The sequence below is a fragment of the Pteronotus mesoamericanus genome, unplaced genomic scaffold, assembly GCF_021234165.1.
Source record: "Pteronotus mesoamericanus isolate MK-2021 breed Mesoamerican mustached bat unplaced genomic scaffold, CSHL_Meso_final contig_56, whole genome shotgun sequence".
Taxonomy (NCBI): Eukaryota; Metazoa; Chordata; class Mammalia; order Chiroptera; family Mormoopidae; genus Pteronotus; species Pteronotus mesoamericanus.
This window is the reverse complement of record NW_026555201.1, coordinates 24,033,997-24,049,737: the sequence shown is the minus strand read 5'-3', so window position 1 is coordinate 24,049,737 and position 15,741 is coordinate 24,033,997. Positions and strand designations below refer to the sequence as shown.

Here is a 15,741-nt window from a genome sequence, read left to right as displayed (position 1 = left end):
TAGCAAACTGAATGAAGAAGAAACTATGGAAATCCAACTGTCTTCTGTTAAGCAGAACAGTAAAGAGATTTGGAAATATGGTAATAATGACCCTTTTTTCTCATTATATCTTTTTGTTTAAAAATACTTATAATTTATAAAACTGTTTTGAATACAAAAGTACAACGGCTTTATTATCTTAAGCTCTGAGTGAATTAATAAAAACATTTTCTAATTTTTTTCCTAATACAGTAAATATTGATAGATATAACCAATATAAATGACAGCTGTTTGAGGGAGATCCTCAGTCATTTATAAGAGTGTTAAAGAGTCTTGAGTCCAAAAGAAATTTAGTTAGATTATATCAGGCACAGAAGACTAAAGCAGAAAGCATTAACACAGATGAAAAGTAGCATTTACAATTTATCAAATTAATTCAACAGAAATATATAAAAGCTATAAATTTGTATGTGCCAAATAGCATGGCATCAAAAATATTTACAAAGCAAAAAAAAAATGGCCATAAGATTAGATATACAATCTACAATCATCATTGGAGTCATGTGTATAATTTTCTCCATGACTAACATTTTCAGTACACCATTTAATCAACAGAGAGTGTAGTATAATAAAAAGTGAAGAGTCTCTGAGGCAGGCAATGCTGAATCTCAATAAACATGCCTATTCCAAACCAGCTCTATGAATATAAACAAGTTGGCTAACTTGTCTGAATCTTTGTTCCTTAATTTGTGGAGTGGGAGTGATTTCATGTTATTGGGAGGATTAAAAATAATATTTTAAAGTAGAGTTTGATAACACTTTCATGTGCTGGTACGAAAAATGATAGTTATTATTGTTCCCTAGAAATTATCCCTAATGAAAACAAGGAGTTTAAAAACTATAACTGTAGTGACAAAATCATTCTTCAGAGAGAAATGTTTGAGCTAAACATTAAAGGGGGAAAGGATATTAATACACACTCAAAATAACATCTATACACAATTGATTAAACAGTGATTTGATCATTCAAGGAATTTGGAGAAAAAGAGAAAATCTAGATGGGAAGGAAATTAGAATAAGCTACCACCCTTCCTCTTTCAGTGTTACAAACTGTTTGCTGTCAAATGACGGATGAGAACTGAGCAAAACACATTTACAGCAAGCCTTACCTTAGAATACCATTACTCCTCAACATGTCAGAAAATTATTTTCTCCCAGGCAAAATTTCTAATATTTCTTCCACTCTACACCCAAGACAAAACAAAACATAACAAACAATAGCCAAAATAATATTTAAGAGCCTCTCTTAAAAGATTTAAATATAATCAACATAAAGAATTGCTTAAATATTCTTGTTTACTGCTTCAATATTCTTAGCTCTTTAAAAGTTTCCTAAGTCCCACAAAATAAAACTGAAGCCTACTGTGTTTATCCCTCAAAGAGCCCTTGCCCATGGCAAAATTAGTATTTGGATATACTTGGTACAAATATCTAATTCCTCCACAGAATGAGTCAGTGGTCTCACAAAAAATTCCTGCCATGGGGGGAGGGGGAGGAACTCGCCTGTAAGAACAGCCAAATTTAAAATGTTAAATTAGATTGGATGTTTTCACTGAAGCATTTGTTAAGCATCTTTCTCCTTTTGCTGCTCAATGATACGTTTGGCAGTCACCTACAAACATGATGAGATTTTTAAATTTCAATGCAAAAGTCTTTCAGGATCACACATATTGCATGGGAAAAATAATACTGAAAGAGGAATCGGGAAACTTGCATTCTAGCACCACCTCTGTCAGGAGTTAGATGAAAACTATGTGTGTCTGTTTTTTCATCTATAAACTAAGCCTAGATTGGAAAATATGTAAAATCCCTTTCAGCTTTGTACTAGGCATTGTGTTGTATTTCAAAACTAAAGAGTATTGCTTTTGCTATTTGGGGTCCTTTGTGGTTCCATACAAATCTGATGATTTTTTTTTTTGTTTTATTTCTTGAAAAAATGCCATTGGGATTTTAATAGGGATTGCATTAAATCTCTACGTTGCTTTGGGTAAGATGGACATTTTAACAATGTTGATTCATCCAATCTATGAACACAGAATAGCTTTCCATTTCATTGTTCCTTTTCAATCTCTTTTAATAATGCTTTGTAGTTTTCAGTTTATAAGTCCTTCACATCCTTTAAATTTATTGTTAGGGTTTTTTTTTTTCTTTTTGTTGTAATTGCAAAAGGATTTTTTTTTTTCATTTTTTCCTTTTCCTGAAATTTCAATGTTACTGTATAGGAATGCAGTGGATTTTTTTACATTGACTTTGTATCCTGCAGCTTTACTATATTTGTTGTTTCTAATGGTTTTTTGGTGGAGTCTTTAGAGTTTTCTACCTATAGAATCATGTCATCTGCAAAAAGTGACACTTCTTCATTCCCAATTTGGGTGACTTTTATTTCTTTCCCCTGTCTGATTGATGGGGCTAAGACTCCTAGTACTATGTTGAACAGGAGTGGTAAGAGTAGACATCCTTATCTTATTCCTGATTTTAGAAGAAAAACTTTTCACTTTTTCACTATTCAGCATGATATTAGCCGTGGGCTTTTCATATATGGCCTTTACTATGTTAAGGCACTTTTCTTCTATACCCATTTCATTGAGTTTTTAATCATAAATGGATATTGTATCTTACCAAATGCTTTTTCTGCATCTATTGATAAGATTGTATGATTTTTATCCTTTGTTTTGTTAATGCGGTGTATTACACTGATTGATTTATGCATGTTGAACCATCCTTGTGTCCCTGGAATCATAATGTTTTTTGATCATAATGTTTTTTTTAATGTATTGTTGTACTTGATTTGCTGGTATTTTGTTTAGGATTTTTCAATCTGTATTCATCAGAGACATTGGTCTGTAGTTTTCTTTTTTTGTATGTTATCCTTGCCAGGTTTTGGTATCAGGATTATGTAGGGCTTATAAAATGTGTTAGAAACTATTGAGTTAGTTTCTAGTTTATAAAGTTACCATACAACCCAGCAATCCCTATTCTGGGTATCTACCCAAAAATTTGAAAACACTTATTTGCAAAGATATATGCACCTATGTTCATTGTAGCATTACTCACATAAGGTGTCCAATACATGGAAACAAGCAAAGTGTACTTCAATAGATGATTGAAGAAGATGTGGTACATATATACAATGGAATACTACTCAGCCATTACAAAATATAAAATACTGCCATTTGCAACAACATGGATAGACCTTGAGAATATCATGCTAAATAAAGTAAGGCAGTCAGAAAATGCTAAGAACCATATGATTTCACTCATATGTGGGCTATAAAACTGAAACTCATAGACACAGACAACAGTACGGTGGTTGCCAAAGGGAAGCAGGTTGTGAGGGTAGTAAAGGGTAACGAGGGGCCAAATATACGGTGAGATGGAATATAATTTGATTTTTGGTGGTGGGCACACAAATGCAATATATAGATCATGTATCATAGAAATACATTTGAAACCTATCTAATCTTATTAACCAATGTCACCCTAACAAATTTAATTTAAAAAAAAGTAAAGTTGAATTAAATTAAAAAACTAAAGAGTAAGCTAGCACCATCTAGTGGAATCCAAAGAATTCACTAAGTATATAATAAAAACCATTTCTACAAGCAAAATATCCAGAGCTTTATTTTACTTTGCTATTTTTCCAATGTTCCAAAGACAACATTTGGTAGCAAGAATTAGCCCAGGCATATTTTCCCTATGAGCCACAACATAGTAATAAAGCTATGTGAAAATGTTGAGTTATTTCAGTATCTTTTATTCTTATTATAGACTAGTGTCACTTTTCCAGAAAGAAATATGATCTGAAAATAAGGCAGCAGAAAAAAAAAACTTACTATTTCTATCAATGTACAATATTTTTAAGAATGTACTCACCTGAAATTTGTAAATAAACAAATTAATTTCTGGCATTAAAGAAACATTTTTCCAGATTAAAGTTTTTGTAAAATAGCACATCAGAAGCTTCATAAATGAGAAAAATAAAAATATTTGCTCTTATAGGTTGCTTCCAACACTTGGCTATTGTAAACTGTGCTGCTATGAACATTGGGGTGCATAGGTTCACTACGCAGCAGAAAGAAAAAAAGAACTACTACACTTCACGACAGCATGGATGGAACTAGAGAGCATTATACTAAGCAAAATAAGCCAGACGGCAAAAGACAAATACCATATGATCTCACCTACAAGTAGAACCTAACCAACAAAACAAAGATGCAAGGAAAATAATACCGGCAACACTGAAAGAAAAAGAAACCAACAGAGACAAGAGGGAAGGAGGAAGGGGTGAACAGGGGAAAAGGAAGGGAAGGGGCAAGTCAAGGAACATATAGCAAGGACTCATGGACAAAGCCAAAGTGGGGAAGGACTGAGGGAGGGAGAGGGGGGAGGGGGCGGGCAAGGTAAAGTGGTGGGGGGAAGGCGGAGACAAATGTATTTGGAAAAATAAATTAATTAAAAAAAAATATTTCCTCTTATACATTAAAATCATACTTATTTTCATGTTCACCAATATTCAATAAGTGAAATATAGCAATTTACCCTTAATCTCTTTCTCTTTATATAAATATTTATCGCCAGGATAATCTTGGTGAAAATCAGGATATTTAATTATTTTGTTTATTACTGTATCCTCAGCAATATTCGAGTGCTGTGTTCTAGTGCCTGGAAGAGTGCTGGCACATAATGAGTGCTCAATAAATTTTCTATGTAGTACATTCATGAATGAATAAACTTTAAGATCACTAGATTTTTCAGCATAAAGAATTGTACTATAGTATGATAACAAAAATGAAAACCTTAAATAGTAAATGCATACTTATTAGAGAGGCAGTAGAAGGAGGCAATTCAAAAATTAGGGTACTAGGGATAGGGGTAGGTACTCAGTTTCAAATCCTGGCTCTATCATTTACTGTGTGATCTCAGACAATTTACTGAACCTCTCTTACTTCAGTTATCTTAAATAAAAATGAATAAATAAATAAATAAATAAATAAATAAATAAAATTTAACAGTACCTAACTCATAGCAATTATATGATGCAAATGAATTAATATGGATAAAACAAATAAAACAATGCCAGGTGGTAAAAAGTTACCTATTAATATATTCATTATTTTAAGTTGTATTTTTTGTAAATAAAATTTATAAAATGGTTTTGCCATTCCTTATAATTTTTTTCAAAATTAATCTAGTTTCAAATGTTTCTTATAGAAAGTCAGAAAGAGTCACATAAAGATGGGAGGAAAAAAACTAGATTATAAATTATACATCACCTATTTTTCATTTGCTTTAGCTATTCATTAAAAAAAAAACAAATCAAAAATACTAACTTAAAATACAAAAGATTTCCCACAGATCAATTTTGTAAACTTAAATAATCATTATAGCAACATCCCTTCAAGAAATACATTTCCACATTACTTGAACAAAACAAAATGTTTTACCAATTTTGCTGAAAATTTACTTATGCTGAATTTTAAGCAAAAGAAAACATAAAATATAATAATATAAAAAAATTTAACACTTAAGCTGCAATTCACCCAAATTAACTGAATTACAAAAGACAGTCATGTAACTCTAAGAAAATTCATAGAACATTTTAAATTAATAATAAAGTATAATAAAATCTCTTGCTTGATTAATATAAATCATCTTTAAAACCATCAACCTAATGAACTTAGAGCAATTATTTTGTATATTCAAAATATGCTACAATCAAAAATTTGCTACCAATATAGAACCAATCAGAAAATTATATAAAAATGTACACAGTATTTTTTAAATTACTACAAAATTTATATGACTCTATAAACTCCCACATAATAGCTTACTTTTTACTACATTTAGTCAGAGAATAATTTAAGCCTCAATATATACCTAAGAAATAACATTTTAAATTTATATTTTAGTTATGATTAATAATAATTAAAACTATCTTTCCATACCCACAGCACACAATATGTTTAAATATTAAAGGCAATAACAAAAATATATTAACTTTATAATTTTTCTTCATAGAATTAAATTTCAAATTACTTTTAAAAAGTATATTTCATATTGTGTTTCTATTTCTACAATTAAACAGTTTAATTAGAATGGAAAATATTCAGCATGAATAATTTCCAATAAATTGTTTTAAACTGACACAGTAGCTATTCTCTTCATTTAAAGGAGAAAATGAAATAAAATGTACATTAATGTTTTCTAATAAAAAGAATAATTAGCACTAATAATCATTAGTTATTAGCAATAACTATAGCTTTGTAAGAATTAGAAACAAATTAAATGAAGTTCAACTGTAAAATACTTGGCATTACTTCCAATTTTATTTCACCTACATAAGAAATATAGCATAGAATAGTAACTTATTAACTTATAAACACAAATCTATCTTTGTGCCCCTTCATAAGAGTTTTCAGCATCAATTTATCATTGAAAGACAAAAATCTATGCTTTTCACTTAGCTCAACCAGAACCTCTGTAAGCAGTTTCTGAAGATGAAAAACAGACTCCAACTGGTTTTCAGAAAAATCTACTTTCCCATGTATACTCTACTCACACTCAATAAATACAGTGTTTTCACTGTACCCAACAGACAGCAAAGATGTCTTTTACCTTGTTAGCTCTGTACTACATAGAGATACCCCAGGTACATCAATTAATACGATGACAGTTTTCACATAAATCTTGCAGATATCCTATCCCAGGAAATCCACTGCCTACAAAAAATCCCATACAGCACTGTTGGCATTGAAAATGAAGTGAATGAGAGTTCAAGCATTTCTTCTTACAAACAGCCTTTTAATTTCTTTAAAGCTCGCTTCACTGTGTGCCAATACAGTAACATACATTTCAATGCACTTGCCTTCATTCCAACAACAACAAAATTATTTCTATGTATATTAAATTAAAAATTTTAAATAAAAAATTTTGTATCAGAAGTATCAGTATTTCCATATGGGAGAAATCATGAGTGGCCCTAATGCAGGAAACAGAGGCAAATAAACAGATTGAAGGGTATTATACATTATACTATTTTCAAAAGTGTGCTTTGAAATGTTTGCAAAATAAAAGCTTGCTTTGTGCGAACAGCCATATTTTCCTCATACTTAAAAAAATAGGAGATGATTGTGACTACCCAAATCCATCTCTCCCCATACTGCCTCCAGAATTGCATACACAGCAAAAAATAAAATAAAATAAAATAAAATAATAAAATACTCACTATCTTTCCAGTATAAATGGAAAATAAATACAAGCTGGATTTTTTTTTCCAAGAGAGGCAATAAGTAAGTATACACAACCAAAAGAATCTAGGCTGAATCCACACTAGTACAGAAGGAATCCTAGGGAAACTGAATGGCAAGTAAGAAACGAAGGTGCTCTAGTGGTGAAAGAACTTATGTATTGTCAACAAGGCCTCCCACCAGAAAGAGAGAGCATCATCCTGAGTGCAATGACACTACTGAGACCAATTATGTAAGTTGAGTTAATAAATGCAAATGGCCATGGTCTGTATGGGGGAAAAACATTTAAGCTTAGATCAAACTATGCTGCATACAAATATATACCTAATATAAAGTGATTCAGACAGATTAAAGAAAATTGTTTTTTAAATGGCCAAAATGGCAAATACAAACAAAAAGAATCTATATCAGACAAGATAGAATCTAGTCTCAAAAGCATTAAAGAGACTAAAAAGGAAACATAATTTTATAGGCTAAATTCACAATGAAGATAATACAGTTAAGAATATGTATGAAACAGTATGGAACAATATTCAATAAGTGAAAACCAAAGGATACCCAAAAAGAAATACGCTGGTAACAGACTAATTTAAACTAGCTCAACTCCCTCAGTCCAAGGTAGATGAAATAAATATAAAATATCTAAAACAAGTGATCACTAAGGTAGACTGTAGAGATGAAAATATAAACTCTATATTGAAATAAAAATAAATAGCTTCCTTCTCAAGTACCCATGAAAGATTCCTCAAAATTGACCACATATTAGAAAATCACACTAAATTCCAAAAAGCAGAAATGGCACAAAATCATTCTCTGAATACAATGCAGTAAAACTAGAAAGAATAATACCAAAAAATCCTTTCCATATAGAAATTTTAAAATCTTAGCTGAAATATAAAATACATCATAAAATTGTAGAAAAATTTTTATGTCAACAAAATTTATGTTGACATAAAAACTTAAGTATTATGTCAACAACAGTGAAAAGGATAAAAAATAAAGAAATTAAATATTTAACCAAAAAACAAAAAGAACAGGAGAAACAGAAGAAATCAGATGAAACTGGTATTAACATGCATTAGCGATAGGAATACAAATTGGTACAACCCACATAGAATGCATCTCACACTCTCTTCCTAAATCACAGATGTTCTTTGCCCCAACAGCATGTAGTGTGGGAAATTAACCTAAAGATTTATCTGATAAAGTATGAAATGATGTAGGTATCAGGACAGTCATTATGGCAATGTGGAAAAATGGAAACCATTCAATGCCCATCAATCAGGGACTGGTGAAATAAACTCTGGTCACCTCCAAAATCATATACTAAAAAACAATAGAAAAAGAATGCTATGAACCCCAAAACATGTTAAGTGCAAAAAAGCAAAATAAAACACAATACCAAAAATATTATATATTTTGAGAAAAGATTAGCATGTATAAATATATTTCTTAGATAACAGTGTGTGCATATTTATAAGCACATATATGCATGTGAAACATTATATACATATATACATGTTATATATGTACATATACAAAATAATCTATATATAAAAACATATACGAGAGTAAAAAGACAAGCATGAAAGCACAATCTCTTTGAGTATGCCTTTTCTAAAAAGTGTAGTTTGACTTTGAAACATTTGTTTAACATATCAAAAATAATATTAAATCAAATGGGAAAAGTGAACTAATTACATTTTAAATTCTTAGCATAATCACAAAGATAAAAAATTTCAGGTTACACTTTGGGAACAAAGTACAAGGACAAAAAGAAATGCAAAGAAATCTTAAAATTAATTTAGTAGTTTTATACTTACTAATATTGGCATTATTGTTTTTAAGCTATTTTATGAATACTTTAAAAGATTGTAAATAGTTACATTAATGTTGCTATTAACCAAGGATAATGGTGGAAGCAAAAGGAAATACTATAAAGTTTAAAAAGTAAATTTGAAATGAACATATCAATATTTTATATCTCTGATCAAATTCACAGGACAATTTAAGTATCAAAAAGTATCATAAGACAATTGACTGAAATATTCTGTATTATAAAAAAAAAACCTATGAGTTCATAAGAATAGTAAGAAAGAGAGAGGGAAAGCAAGGGGCGAGGGTGGAGAGAGAACCAGTGAAAAAACAAAGCAAAATAAATAAAACAATTCATTTAGAACCATTGAAAGTAATGAGGGCTACTAACACTTTAATGTAAAAATTTGTCTACACAAAGGTAGCATTTATTCTTGCCTTTCCTCTACAAACTATTTCAAGTTAAGCAAATGGTTATTATTAAATAAAGGATTCCAACTCAAAAATTATGGAAAGAATGATCAAATTAGAAAACTCACTTTTTACATCCCTCATTTCGTTAATTGACTCAGGCCACATTAATCAATGGATAAAAATAGTAATGTAAAGCTTGGTGGAGATCTTTATAACTGAGGGTTTAGGCTCTTACTAGCTATACCTGACATCAATTGTAGCATCATCAAAAGCAAATGAACAAAACATTATTCCTAGTGTAAGGCAATATGATACACAGAGCACCACCTATGAAAATGTCTTGCTGAAATGACTGAACTTGAATTTAATCAAGCCTGTTGAGGTAACTTCCATTTACAGTAAATACAGGGATTAGAGAAACAATTCCAATGACACTAAAAGGGAGTAAATGGAGAAATCCAGAATGTGGGACATTGCATAGGACAATTAATATAGTTTCTACAGTAAATCAGTGGCATAGGTTGAAAAAGTGGGAGGACTGCTGCAGATTGAAGAGACTTCAAAGACCTATGTAAATATACTATGTGGCCAATGCATGTGTTATGTTTCAAATCAACTCAGATAATTTTGAAAAAAATGAGAAAAATTGGATTATGGATATTCAGTTGCTTTAAGGCATCACCATTAATTGTAATAGGTATCATAATGCATGGTGGTTAAGTAAGAATGGACCGTACTATTAAAAACCATCTCCTGAAGCATGAAAGGGTGAAATTATATAATTTTGGAATTTGCTTTAAGAAAAAAACCCAAAAAACAAACAAAAAAAAGTAACAGTGAAGCAAATGTTGAATATGGTTATGTGAATCTTCATGCATTTATTTTGTAAATGTTTTAAATTTTCAATATTAATAAATGGAAAAAAAAAACCTAAGTGAAGAAACAGAATATCAAGGAGTCCTAAGTAGAACCAGGCCTAAGCACAGAACGTTGACTTACTTTTACTCCCCATCTACTCCCATACCACTCCCTGATATTGGGTCCAGGTCATTTCCTAATGATTATAGGACAAAGGAGGTGAAAGGATAGAGCTTTTGGGGGGTCCAAAACTTTTAAGTCATTATCATTGTACCAGAGTAGAGTTTTGATCTAGTTCTTGATTTTTGGCAATCCTTGATTATTCATTAATCATTAAGCTCCTATCAAATCCCTTGAGAATTCCACAGTTAAATAATAAAAAAATGAACAGAGAAGTTTAAGCCAGGTAGTAAAAAATATCAAGTTTCTATTTTAGAATTATCATAGTGGAAACCATAGAGAAGTAAGTTGAATTTCAGTCAGTAGAAAAGAAAAGTTGGGCAGTAACAAGTGAGAGCAAGAACAGAACACTCATGAAACTTAGGAGCAAAGTGTAAGAGAGATGAGGTGATGGTAGAAGTGAATGACAATAGGAAGAACTTGACATAAGACAGGTGATAAATGATGGAGTAAAGTACTAGAGGAGACTGACAGGTGTATTTATAGAAATAGAAGGACTAGTTTTAAACAAACTAACAAACAAACAAAAAAGACAGTTTTGTTGCTGACATATATGGATTACAAAGTATGTAGGTGGAAACAGATAGATATACAGGTATACAGATAGAGAAATGGAGGGTTGGAGAAGGTTAAGAAAATGATTTCTTCTAGGTGGTGGTATTAGTAGCCTTAGGTAAAGAAGAAAAAGTTAATACACGAGATGTATGTAGGCAAGCAAAGTAGTGATAAAACGGTTTACTAGGGAATAGTTATGACAGTTCCCACTTTAGAAAGCACAGAATTCATAAAAATATAATGGCACCATACTAGGGTATTACATTCCCCAGCAGAGCTCAGATCACTACTGATTAAAAGAAAAGGAATAGGGAGGTGAATATATTACTAATAACAGGAGCTACTAACAACTACCCACTTGTCAGCAGTGGGAGCATATTCCATTTATACATATTAAAATTATTTTATTTCCTTAATAAATAAGGATAAAATATTAAATAAGTATGGCATAAATAAACAAATTATGTGTGGCCTATTCTTTAAAAGGAATGAATGAAACAAAATATAATCATGAGAAATAAATGTCTATATATTCAAATTCCATTGTTCTCACCAATTCGAGTGATTTTATTATGTGAAATTTCAAGATTTTGGATATTAGTGCAGCCATCCAAACCATGCAGAGAAGTCAGTTGATTTTTATTAAGAAGAACAACACAGAGATTTTCCAAATTTTCACAGTTGATAGTCTCAATATTATTTTCCTAAAATAAAGAACAAATGTAATTGATTTTATTTCAATGGCTTATTTAAAAAATTAAAGCTTGCAAAAAGAGGATGAGATATAATCTCCAAATGAATAGTTAAATCTCTAAATTTTAAGATAACCATGCAGAATGTTATATTATCTAGATAAAAAAGAATAATCTCCCCTGGCTGATGCAGCTCAGTGGATTAAGCACCGGCCTGCAAACCAAATGGTCACTGGTTCGATTCCCAGTCAGGGCACATGCCTGGGTTGCAGGCCAGGCCCCCAGAGGGGGGTGTGCGAGAGGCACCCACACATTGATGTTCTCCCCCTCTCTTTCTCCCTCACTTCCCCTCTGTCTAAAAAGAGATAAATAAAATCTTTTTAAAAAAGGAATCTAATAAATAATTGGCTTTGCATTTATTAATAATCTTTTAAAACACAGGGGATCATATAATATTTCAATCTAAATAAACAAGAGTTAACATTTGGTCTCAGTTCCTACATGAAACTATAATTTTAAAGAAACTGAACACTGAAAAAGATAAGTTTCCCATTTACCCTCCTCAGTTTCTGCCTCTCCCAAGAACACTAATATCATGAATTAAGTATACATCTCATGTACAGGTTTGTACTTTTACTACATGTATATATATTTGCAATACATTTACAAAGTCTGTCCAGAAAAGGTCTAACCATTGTTAATATAAGAAAGATTTAAGCAACATAGATATAACATGGCAGCCAAGGAGAGTGGACTTGAAATGCTCACATGTGAGCAATGATGGCCTCATAGTACCAGTCAGTGGAGTCAGTAGAGGCTGTTGAATGAGCATGTACACTGTGTGGCTCTCTAATTCAAAATGACTGAGTGAGTAGAGCAACAAGTCTGCATCAAATTTTGCATTAAGCTTGAACACTCCTCTGCAGACACTGTTCAGATGATTGAGAAGGCTGCAGCTATGGGCAACTGGTGACTGATTGGCAGCCTCATCACAACAATGCACCTGCTCCCACATCATGTCTCTTGCAGAGTTTTTTGGCAAAACATCAAATCATCCAGGTGACTCAGCCAGGGCCCTACAGCCCAGATTTGGTGCCCTGTGACTCCCAAAACTAAAATCACCTTTGAAAGGGAAGAGATTTCAGACTGTCAAGATTCAGGAAAATATGACGGGCAGCGGATGGTGACTGGGAGAACTGTATAAGGTCCCAAGGTGCCTACTTTGATGGGGACTGAGGTATCATTGTCCTATGCACAATATTTCTTGTATCTTGTGTCTTCTTCAATAAATGTCTCTATTTTTCATGGTATATGGCTGGATACCTTCTGGACAGACCTCATATATTGTTCTCAATGTAAAACTCATATATCAAGTATGCAACAGCAATTCTCTTTTTTAAGACATCAGAAAGATAAATGGACTTTTAAGAATCTTAAGGGTTTAGTCCACAGCATCTCTCTCAAAAACATTTGAGTATAGCCTTGTCTAGTGAAGTGAACTTAGTAAAAAGCATAGAAAGTCCACAACGTTTTAAAAGAAAATCATATTGGTGAATGCACCACTAGTTTGAACTGAAAAGAATATAATTCAAATTTATAGGAAGGCTTTAGGTGCCCCACCCCACATTTTCCATGGGAAAGAAATTGGCTGGGAAAAATGCTCAGCTACAAAAGCAGGCACTTCTTGGAGACAAGGAAGTATGCCTTGAAGACGGAGTCAAAAGCCCAGTGGGCAGAATCAAGAGTCACAGAAAACCAATACCATGGAGCAAAACTGAGTCCTTATTAAGGAACTGATAACCTCCCAAGGTACCAGTCATAAAGAGAAGATATTTTAGACATCCCAGCCCAAATTGCAAATTACATAAGAGATTCAGTCAAAACAAAAAGCAGAAGAAAGGCCCAGATGATCCAGGACTCAATTCATGGTCCCCAGAACCAGGAGCAAATAAAATGACCGTTGTTTTAATTTACTAACTAATGTGGTAATTTGTTATATAGCAAAAGGTAACAAGACAAACATCTGTAAATAGAGATAAGTAATGGCCAGGGCATACTGCCTAATCATTTTCCCTCTATGCTTCTCAGAAATGTTGGCCCTTGATCTCTTTACAACATAAGTTATATGTCATTTTAGTAAATGCTTTTTCCAAAACAGTCATTAATGAAGTGTAAAGATCAATCCATTTTATATTTCATTACAAGATAAATAATGAGAAAAAAGGACATACCTGTACATTTATGTACTTCAGTTTTTTGCAGTTATTCAGGCTGTGCAAAGAAGTTAACCCACAGCGTTGAAGAGACAGAAACTGAAGATTTGTACACTCTGCCAGTGTGGAAAGACTACAACCTGGTAAGTCTTGAAATGTTACTCTTGTAACCTAGAGAATTCAAGAAAATTGGAGTGCATAACATTATCCAACAGTAATAATCTCTGAGTTCAGAGAGCTCCCTTTGAGCTGATGATCTCCAACTGGGTCTGATATAGATAAGATGACTCTGTACTTCAAGTCTGAGTCTGATGCCATAAGTCAATGAGACTTTGGGACCCAAACCACAGAATACAAACAACATTCTATTACAAGTCTTCTATATAATAAAGGTATAAATCATTCCTTACTACTGAATAATGTAATATACCCAAGCATAGAGTATCGGTGGTAAAACAAGTCATGAATAATAATTTCATATATTTTTCAAACATTTGAAGACCATACATTTATAATATTTCATATTATTGAGATATTACTATAGGCTCATAAAACTTTTTTATTAATGAACTTGTTTTGGTTTGTCTTTTTAACTAAAGAAAACTCAATATCAAAGAATGTATTCAACTTTATGGTATGTTATATTAAGGACTTGTTCTACAAGAGTATGTCAGAAATATTTTTGGATTATGGAAAAGCACTTCACTTTTTAAATAGGAATTCTCATGTAAGTTAAAGGGCAGAGGCATATCGTACTGTGTTGGTTTTTTCATTATAATTGAGTCTATTACACTGAAATAACTATATAAATCACTTTATAGTAAGAATATTTTCCTATCACCATGTCAAAAATCTTAAGGCCAGGTTTCCCATGTACTGAATAACAGTTTAAAAATTATTACCTTTATGAGTCTAACGTGTATCTTACTTAAAATTGAAATTCAAAAATTGTTCAATTGAAATTGAAAGCATTGTTGCTTCAAAAAAATCTGGAAAACATATAAAATTTTTAAGTTCAGCAACTCCTCTTCATACCAAAATTTCCCGTGCATGATATTCAACTAAAAGTTTTTAATTTACACATTTACATGAGTGAATAGGAAGACCATATATTCATGAAGACATAAAGAAGTGATCGTCTACTCCTGGCTGAAGTAGCAAAAGCAACAATTGGTATTTTAAAAATTTGGGTGAATAAAAGTTTGTAGTTTCATAATTATTTTAGGAATTTCTCAATTATTCATAATCTAATCATCATGTTTAGTGAAAATACTTTTCAAAAATGAGGGTAAAATACATCTATTCTCCCTGAAACAAAAGTGAGAGAATATGTCAGCGCCTATAACGTATATTTGAGGCAGAAGGAAAGGGGATCACAGATGGGAGATCTACCATGAAAGTCGGAAGGAAGATCAAAATAAGTGGTAAGTCAGACAAAGAAAGGCAAATACCACATAATTTCACTTATATGTGGAATCTAAAAAACAAAATAAACTAACAAACAAAACAAAAACACATTCATACATACAGAGAACAAATTGGTGGTGGCCAGATGGGAGGGAGTTGGGGGATGGGTGAAAAAGGTGAAAGGTATTAAATACAAATTGACAGTTACTAAAATAGTCAGGGGTGGAGAGTACAGCCTAAGGAATATAATCAATAGCATTGTAAGAACTGTGCATAGTGTCAGATGGGAACTAGATTTATTGGGGTGATCATTTTTGTAAA

At 31.8% G+C, this 15,741-nt stretch overlaps 1 protein-coding gene across 1 annotated transcript in view; it reads right to left on the bottom strand.

Moving 5' to 3' along the window:
* LRRIQ1 (leucine rich repeats and IQ motif containing 1) overlaps positions 1–15,741 on the bottom strand; it is a 208,549-nt gene that overhangs the window by 166,461 nt on the left and 26,347 nt on the right. The window contains 2 exon segments of the mRNA XM_054579834.1: positions 11,662–11,812; positions 14,032–14,184. Coding sequence (XP_054435809.1) covers positions 11,662–11,812; positions 14,032–14,184 — 304 coding nt within the window.